General features: G+C 42.0%; 1 protein-coding gene across 1 annotated transcript; it reads left to right on the top strand.

The window, feature by feature from the left end:
• The first annotated feature begins 1,052 nt into the window (after nt 1-1,052).
• rabep2 (rabaptin, RAB GTPase binding effector protein 2) lies at nt 1,053-8,846 on the top strand. Its single transcript, XM_083977430.1, has 11 exons — nt 1,053-1,336; nt 2,946-3,101; nt 4,062-4,144; nt 4,228-4,608; nt 5,688-5,783; nt 5,924-6,022; nt 6,276-6,389; nt 6,879-6,957; nt 7,188-7,366; nt 7,862-7,978; nt 8,071-8,846. The coding sequence occupies exons 1-11, from the start codon at nt 1,312-1,314 to the stop codon at nt 8,173-8,175; spliced, it is 1,434 nt and encodes a 477-aa protein (XP_083833556.1). The 5' UTR covers nt 1,053-1,311; the 3' UTR covers nt 8,176-8,846.
• Nucleotides 8,847-9,592: the final 746 nt, after the last annotated feature.

Here is a 9,592-nt window from a genome sequence, read left to right on the forward strand (position 1 = left end):
TTTGTTTATCAGAGCTGATTAAAAAAACAAACACAAACACACACACACACAATCAAGATCAATTTTCATCTGCAACTCGGCAAATGCCAACTTACATGCAAACACATTCCTGTGCTGATTTTTGTTATGTTGGGAGGTAGAGTTTAGATGGTGAGGCTGTGGCAGAACATATTTCCTTCATTTCTGACCTTCATCAGCAGCACATCCCTCTTCCTGCACCTACAGTACAAGAAAGCTGTAAAAATGATAGCTCCAGCATCCAACAGACTATAAGAAGGGGGATTCTGTTTTTAATTGAAAAGGAGTTTGAAGCATTTTTTTTTCTTAAAAAAGGTCACAATGTTTTAATATAATCAATGAGCAGATACTGCTTTAAAATGAAAATACATAGGAAACAATCTGGGAACTTAAATGAATCACTCTCTCCAATAATAGCAGCAGTTCTCCAGCAGAGGGTATCCATATTCACTAATTATTCTCATTATAAAAAAAACTGATGATATTGGAAACTGCTGCCTCTATAAATACATATTTAATCAGTATATGTATTTTTTTTTGTTTTGATTGTTGCAGTTGAGGTTACAGTTTGGGCCACAGGAGCCAAAGATGTCAGAGTCCTTGAAATAGTTGAGTAGTTGACAATATTAGGTCTCAGATGAGTGTTGATCTGTAAAAGAGAGAAAAGTGTTCAATGAATAAAATATCATCTGGGGGTCCGAGGGGAGTCCAACGCAGAAGGTTTGGTTGAAATCGGGCCGGTGGTTTTGGAGAAAATGACCAAAAACCACACAGGCGATTAAAAAAAAAATTTAACCTGCGGGGTTGTCGATTTTTTTTTTTTTTTTGACCAAAAATTTAAATGTATCCAACCTCGGATATTTGAATATGGTTTATTAGATGACTGAATGACCTGCTACCAGCCACCAGCCACCGGACATGCCTGCATACTCAGGGTGTGGGGTGGAGGATGTGGACTGTGGAGGATGTGGGTGTAGCAGCTTTAAACCTGGACCTCTGCTGCTGCTGCTGCTGCTGCTGCTGCTGCAGTTTGACGACTCAGATGAAAAACTTGGGGCGAAGTGGGAAAGGCCTCAGAGAACAGGAAGGAGGTTGACGTGATTTCCGCAGGCTTAGACCGGGGGAAAGTTGTTTCCTGAAGTTGACACTACGCTGATATTTTCCAACACCAAAGCCCTGGTGCTCGGACTAACTATGACCTGCACAGGTTAGCGGTCAGTTGTTGTTGTTGTTGTCGGTGTCGGTGTCGGTGCTGCTGTCCCTCCGGTGGAGCGGAGCTGTCCGAGGAGGAGGATGAGCTCCAACACTGAAGACACAGGTAACTCATTTAAAACGGGTTAAACTTTAATACGCCTGTTGCTCGGTCTGTGAGCCGACACTGACATCTTCACTACCACAGCTTCACCAGACACAAACTTTAACCTGTTGCCTGTCGTCACCTGTTGATCGAGACCGACCCTCGGCCTGTTAGCATCGACCACCGTAGAAATGAACGGAGCGTCGTTAGCCGCTAGCTAACGCTCACACTCGTGCCCAAACTGCTTTAAATGTATTATAATGTACGTTTTTTTTAAACTCTGAATACATAATGTCATTGCTTTAGCTCAGTTTCACATCTCTGAATACACATATGCTGTGTTTATAGTCAGCTGGTAGCTGTTTAAACAGTGGTGGGAGAAGTACAGTCTTTGCTAACGCGAAAGTATATCAACAATACAGGGCAACAGCACTTAAAAGTCAAGTAAAAGTCGTCAATTCATCATGTCACTTCAGTTAAAGATCATCTCACTTCAGTTAAAGTACACAGCATTGAATTTAAGCAACTATCATAAAAGAATGGCCCTCTGATCTGATATGTCATATCATCATAGATGGGTATCATACTGCCAGACTCCTCTGTTTGGCATGTGTGAATGACTGAAGTCAAATGTAGCCTACATTTTTTTCAGAATAGTAGAGGAGAGGAACAAGCAAAATCCTTTTGTTTTAAAGGACAACTGTTGCAGGTTAGGTTAGTTCAGTTTTTATAGTTAGTTCAGTTTATTTAGAGTGTAAAATCATTAGGCTAATCAAGGGGGAAAGCAAATAAGCAAAAGAACACACAGAAAGAGGAAAAGACATACAAGGATAGAACAATTTTAAACTCAAATCACACCAAAACACAAGGTAGAAAGGTGTGTTTAAGAAGTGATTTAAATATGGCAGTGGAGGCGGATTAACTACTTATTATGTAACAGGAGGCTATCCCAGTGCGGTAGGACAACGCCCTGCAGCCAATTAAAAGTGTGGTATACTCATCATTGGCAAAGTTGTTAGATAAAGTTGGAACAAGACAAGGAGTGACAAGGCATCTCAGCTAAATGATAAAGAAGCGTGTGTGTATGTTAAATATCAGGAGTGTCAAAGTACAATAATTGAGTAGTTGAACCTTTTGACAGCTAAAAGTGCAGGAAATTAAGTGGCACCAGTTTGTGTATTCAAAATCATTCAGGTCAGTGCTAACTATTCAGAAAATGCAGCATCACAAATGTGGGAATCCTCTGCTTTCCTCTTTTGTATGTCTTTCATATGTTACTCAGGGTCAATCTCCTCATCATTCTCCCTCTGTACTGAACTGGTCATGTGCCCTGACATACACAACCCTGTGTCGAGTAATCGGGTCATTTTGTTGCTTTGTTTGTGGATGACTCAAACATGCTGTGTGAATCCAAAACAATGTGTGGAATGTATCCTGTAAAGTTCAGTCACGTCAGATAAATGTTCACCTCATGCCATTGTTACGTAATTTCCAGGTTTTGTCTGATCGCTAGAAATGCAGATTCCTTTTAATCACGACACCTCACTGACTAGTCTCTCTCTACTGATGCAAACAGCTTCAAAACAACATAATGAATACAAAACATTTGAGATCTGTTTGCCATTTTCAGAGGCCAGCCTGCAGGCCCAGCTAGCCGATTGCCGAGCTCAAGTCGAACACTGGCAGGGCGTGGCAACGATCTGCGAGCTGAGCAAACAGGAGGAACTGGCAGAGCTGCAAAAACAATGCGATCAAGAGATCCAGTCTCTGCAGGAGGCCCTCAGAGGTCAGTGTGTGTCTGACTGTGCATGTGTGAGAGTGAAACATGGTGCATTTGTGACCGTCCTGTGTACACATCGTCAGGTAGTTTCCCATGATTGAGACACCACTTATTTTTGTCCGTAGGTAACCGTTTACTCAGATTTAGTTTTATTCAGGGAAACATTGTAATGGGAGCTAAACAGCTGTTTGGGTTTCGGTTTTCTTTTTCGTTTCCTGTGTTAGTTCTGTAGTGAATCTCCCTCTCTGGAGCAGAGGTTACTGTGCCTTAAAGAGGATAAAAGGTCAGGGGGAGGATTCAGATGTATAATAAAGTGTTGTGGAAAAGGCCACCTAACCCAAGAGTCAAGCCAAGACTTTGGGGGGTCCAGAACAAGTCCCAGACCGATTTGATTTGATTTGATTTGATTTGAATCCCATTAGCTGATGTAATACACATCAACTAACTACCGAGATAAAACCAATGCAAGACCATTTTCAGGACTATTACTGCATTCAGTACCAGTACTCATAATCATGTGACTTGATATACTTACATTATTCCTCAGAAAAAAAGGAAAATATGATTTCATATAAAATCTATACCAAATTTAATTGAAAGTTTGGATTGAACAGAATAACACCCAGGTTTTTCAAATCGTTACACAAGCATATACTTTTGTGAAACGAAAGTGAGCGAGTGACAGAGACTTTTGCGGTTTAAAAAAAAAGATGTCACAGCAGCTGTGGTCTTGGCTGGTCGGGTCCAGCTTGACCGAGAACAAGACAAGACAGAAAAAATGTAGTCGATTCTGAGACATGATCAAGACCTTGAAAATGTGGTCTTGAGTCATACGACACCAGTAGAATAAGTTACGATTTAAAACAATGAAAGCTTTTTTTAGAGTTATAACTTCTAAAAAGTATTATCAAGGAACCTGAATGTAATCTTGACTGATTATATATTCTTGTCCTGTTGTGTTTACAGAGACGGCAGCACAGTATGAGGCCAGGATCGCTGTCCTTCAGTCCCAGCCAGTGGAGTGGAGGAGGGCCAGTGGACAGAACATGGTCAGTGTTTGACTTTCTTCAGTGGTGTCCAGGTATTTGTAGACTCTTTAATTCTGAAGTTGGTTTTTTTTGCCGCTTTGTAGATCGGTGGGAGGAAAGGCAGGATGGACGCCGAAGTCTCCAGCAACGAATCCTTGACGCAGATCAACAACAGTCTGACGGAGGCGGAGATGATGCCGTTCCCGGGCAAAAAGACGCAGAGCCAGCCGGCGGATCTGGAGCCGGGGGTGGAGGGCGAAGGCGCTCCGCTCACCACCGAGGGGTATTTCTCACTGCGGAACTGCGACTCGGCCTCGCTGTCCTCCTTCTCCCTGGACACGCCCTCCCTGCCCAGGAGACACCACGGTCAGGACGACACCGACTCACTGGTGTCCACAGGAACGTTGGTGCCTGAAGCTATTTACCTGCCGCCGGCTGGACACCGGCTGGTCACACACAGCGACTGGGATGCGCTCAACGCTCAGGTATTGTCCGCTTTTGCAGTACAGTAAGATGATAGTATTCAATACTATTCACATACTGAAATGTAATCTAAGCTTATATTCATGAAATCATCCCTATTTTGCAATCTGTGCAGTTTTAATTTACCTAGCCTGTCTTCACACTACATGGTTCAAGTGGCCCAATTCCGATTAGTGGCACACATCGGATCTGTAACATGAATGTGTAAATGGGGAAAAAAACACATGGAATCGGATATTGTCAGATCGGCTCCGGGCCCCCGTCATATGTGGAAATAAATCATATACAATTCGGATATCTGCCAATACGTCTGCAGTCTAAACAGACAGATCGGATCTTTCCTGGCATTGCGTGTCGTACGTCATCAATAATAATGCTAAATCCCGTGCCCACACATTTCGCTGAACCTCTGTAGTCTGTGATTAACACGTGGGGCTGACTGGACTACCATGGCCAACTGCGGCCAACTGTGGTCACTGTCACAGGAATTATTACAGCACAGTGTTTAATTTCCGTGTTTCCTGTTTTTTGTCCTCACTTGTTCTTGTTTTCATATTAACATTCATTTATATACGGATCGATACAAGGGCGAGGGAGTGTTAAAGAGATAGAAACAACAGATTTCACATTTGCCTACCAGCAAAAACTGAGCCGAGCCGTTTAGAAATCAAGAAATAAGAAACTATGCACACACGTGTCCGGTGGCACAAATGGCACTGTCAGCTGCACATCTCATAACAGCTCCGATCCACACAGGCACTTCACTAACTTTATTTTGTAAGGACAGACTAGATGTTTAATTTGTTAACAGTGACGTGTTGGATATAAACTCTGAGCACCAGACTCACCTTTGTTAATAATTATTATGGAAGCGGGTTGTTTCACGCAAGCAAAGCTGGTATAATTGCAGATATCAGATATGGGTCACTTCTGATAGAACATAGACAGCCAAAAATCAGATATAGGCAACAAATTGGAGTTGGGCTTCAAGGCCGTTAGTGTAAAGACAGCCTTAGGAATGCATTCAGCCTGCAGTCAGTCAGGTGTAATGAGTGAGTGTGCACTGTGTTGTGCTGGGCAGGTGTCAGAGCTGCGGGGGGAGGTGAGTCGGCTGCAGGCGGAGAAGGAGGAGCTGGAGAAAGAGCTGGACACACAGACCAACCACACACACAAACAGGTGGGAAGCGCTGCTCCGAGTGTGAGTGTGTACAACAATGCGTGAGCCAGTTTCACACAGTAGTGTACAGATCATATCACAAAGTGGGAATAACACACACAGATCTATGCACATGTTAATATGTTTATGTGATTGTTCAGGTAACAATGCTGCAGTCTCAGGTCCTGACCTCAGAGGCCCTCCTCCAGGATTTGCAGAAATCTTTTAGCCAGTCGCAGAACGCCGTCCAGAGCCGGCTGGTGAGTGACATCATGTTGTCATGTTGTCAACTTTTTAATCTCTTTGTACTAAGCTAAGATAATGGATCAAAATGGAAAAAACGTCAAGAACAGAAATTAAGTGGCAGTGTTTGAATTGTCCTTTTATCGCAAATGTGTAAAATGCACAACAACTCATCCATCACATTATTCCAACAGTAGTCACTGTGTGCCAGGATACAATTTATTAATAACGCACTGAGTAGGTGTTATAAGTTGTATTTTTTCTGCGCAGGCAGAGCTGTCCCTGTCTCAGAGGAAGATGTGCAGCGAGCTGTGCAGACTGAAAGGAGAGGAGGTTGAGGACGAGGCGCCAGATTCCAGTTCATCCTTCCCAGCAACACTGCAGGTAGAGTTACTGTTACAGGTTTTCATTTACAAATGGATCTGCGCCGCAGCAAGGAAAAACTCCAGACCCGTGTAAACATGGACTGTAGGACAATTAGTAAAATGTTTTTATTGTCATTTTTGCTGTTGATTTTATTGTATATTTTTCTATTCTGTTAGTTTCTCATCTATTGTTTTCTTGCATCTTCACTTGCAAAAAATAAATGAAACAAAAACTAAACAAATGTAAATGAATCACGTCAAGTGGTTACTGACAGCTGACAACATTAGTTTCACATAGTGAAGGGAACAGAAACCTGTGAGATGCTTGCTTTCATTTCAAGTTGACTTCCTCTCTCTGAGAAGTTACAGGTGACCCGGCTTTATTTAGCCCTTTACACACCTGAACATTTTGTTTTTCTCAACTCTCATATTTGGACAAACATTAAACTTAACCACAGTTACTGTACGTCTCCTGCTCATGGTGTTTTCTTTTCTCTCCGATCCACAGGGGGCGCACTGTGAGGAGCGGCTTCGCATCGAGATAGTCAACCTGAGGGAGCAGCTGGACACTCGGACAGAGGAGAACGGTCTGTGGATCCCCATTCTCATTTCGACAGTTATCCTGTACTGACTTGATTCCTGACCATGACGCAGTTGTTGTTTTTTTTCCTTTTCTTGCTTCCTGCCTGCGCCCACCTGCGTCTTCTTTCATCAGAGGTTTTGGAGGGTGAGTGATCAACTCATACAATAGAACTGTTAAGAACTTTTCTCTTTAAGCTGCACGACTTTGTTTGTCTGTAGACTGTTCTTAATGCAGCCGTGTCGGATGTTGTGTTCTCAGTGCAACTGTCCAGTCTGAAGACGGAGACGGAGAAGATCCAGGCTCAGAAGGAGCAGATGCAAGCTGAGCTGCTGGCCTGTCGCACTGAGCTGGAAGCCCTGCGGGTGGCGCTCAGTCATGTTCAGAGCACCAATAAGACTCTCAGCAGTGAGAAAGTAAATCCAACTACTACCACTACTGCTAGCACCAGACTTAGAGTTACTGTTGATGCATGCAAAGTCAGGTTTAAGTTGTGTTTCTTTTGTTTTTTTAAAGTATATTTTTTGGGCTTTTTCGCCTTTAAAGGAAAGCACAGTCGAGAGAGAGACAGGAAATGGTGAGAGAGAGAGACATGGAAATACTTACAATGCTTCCAAATGCTTATACAAATATAATATACAAATATATTCATTGGTAGTATATTCAGATTTTGCCAATAAACCTTAACAAATATTACACACTGTCCCTTTAAATTAGTAGTTAAATGTACTGATTTGAGTGTACACAGTTGCAGAAGAAAGCAAGTTTTATTTCTCGAGAGTAAGTGAGAAAACATATATAAAGTTGATTTTACATTGTGAAATTGTATGTAAGGAGATTAGAGTGAACAGGGGTCACAACATCTGAAGTCAAACACTATGGATTTAAATGTAACTGGTTCTCTCTGTCAGGCGGCGCTGCAACAACAGTGCCTGGAGCTGCGGAGTCAAGTGATCAGCCTGCGCTCCCAGGTTGAAACCAGCCAGACTGTGCAGAGGGACTTCGTCCAGCTCTCCCAGTCGCTGCAGGTAGGCGCCAGTGGAATATGGTAGAACGAAATGAATTTTAAACTTGAATTTACATTTATTTTTTGATTTACCTGATTTCCTTCCGCCTTCAGGTGAAGCTGGAGTTGATTCGTCAGGCGGAGAGTCTGGAGCAAGTCAGGGAAATCCTGGGAGAGGGGGTCAGTGAAGCTGGTTCCTCCCCTGCAGAGGCCTCATGAGTCTTAGAAACCAAAAAGCGCGGACCACGGTGAAATATCCCAACAAATGACCAATTAAGGGCGAACAAAGCATGACCACGTTAAATACAGACGCTGTGGCGAAATGACCACTGAGGCATCACAGCCGGTGCTGATGGCACAGTATTGACACTGGAAGTATTTCCTAAACAGAGACGTGACGGTTCTGTTTGTTCCACAGATGACGGTTTGGCGTCAGTGACTCAAACTGTTGCTTAGTGACCAAAGCGATCTTTGATGAACCATGAATTCTTTGCAGACACTGTTTAACTGTCTGACAGTTTCTTATCTAATGACATTTATTTCTGTACTAAAACATGTTTGTAAAACTGACATGATTCCAGCAAAACACTCAACAGTTCAACACTTGACTTTGCACTGCACCAGTAACTAATATGCAAACTACACAATCATTTTTCCATGCAAACACTCCTTTGTGCAGAGAAATGAAGCAATGGAACAATTAATACAATACAGAGACTCTCCTAAACTAAATGCATTTCAGATGGGATTTTTATGATCTGTTTGTTGTCTTTTTCTTTAAAGTTATTATTGTTAACTCTTCCTCTTGTTAGAAACAGCCACAATGGCTTTTAGACTTATGGCTAATTTATGGTTGTGGATCAGGAAATAAGTAGAAAAAAAGAAAAGAAAACCAATGACAAAATGTGAATGTGTAACATCTTACCATTTTTGTGTTAATACATACTGAAAACTAAAGATAGACTTTTCTTTTCTTCAACCTTTGACTTTATGTAGCACAGACTGTCACTTGTACACACAGGAAATTTCTACGTCAAGTATGCATGATTATGCTATGCAGTTTGTCTTACAGCACGTTTGATTTAGTAATGATACAATTACTATTTCATCTATTTAGGAACAACATGAAGATTTAAAATACAGCTGTAGAAATTGATGTATGGAGTCACACACAGGCTGTATGAGGTTGAAAAACCCTGAATGATGCAGTGAAGATCCAAAGGAAACTTCATGCAGATACAGAATTTATAATAATTTAGTACAAAATGACACATAACCTGTTATATATGCAGTTATAGAGCTGCAGCGAGAGTCATAAATCAGTCCACATGAATAAATTCAGTTATTTTGCCGTGACGACTGGTGACAGAGGAGCCCTTGTTTGAGCAGTGCAGAAAACTGAGTCAACCACAGAGGATTTCTTGTCAGACTAATGTTACGTTAACGTTAAAACCTCACAGCTGTAAAAGTCTTGTAAACTCTCATTGGTTTTCAGTTCCACTACATGTTGTACGTCATGTATCTAAACCTCCACGAATGACATGGGGATTGCACTACACATCAAAACTGAAGAGGAAACTGAACACTGATGTCCAAGTCTGACAGTCTCTTTAATACATATCTTTATTCTTTAAGA

The sequence above is a fragment of the Trachurus trachurus genome, assembly GCF_905171665.1.
Source record: "Trachurus trachurus genome assembly, chromosome: 8".
In the NCBI taxonomy this organism is placed as follows: domain Eukaryota; kingdom Metazoa; phylum Chordata; class Actinopteri; order Carangiformes; family Carangidae; genus Trachurus; species Trachurus trachurus.

What these genes read in the sequence shown, in the direction of transcription:
- rabep2 (XM_083977430.1), top strand. Translation starts at nt 1,312, where the DNA reads ATGAGCTCCAACACTGAAGACACAG. An exon ending in TCTGCAGGAGGCCCTCAGAG is followed by an intron (nt 3,102 to 4,061) that starts GTCAGTGTGTGT and finishes TTGTGTTTACAG; the next exon opens with AGACGGCAGCACAGTATGAG. An exon ending in CACTCGGACAGAGGAGAACG is followed by an intron (nt 6,958 to 7,187) that starts GTCTGTGGATCC and finishes TTCTTAATGCAG; the next exon opens with CCGTGTCGGATGTTGTGTTC.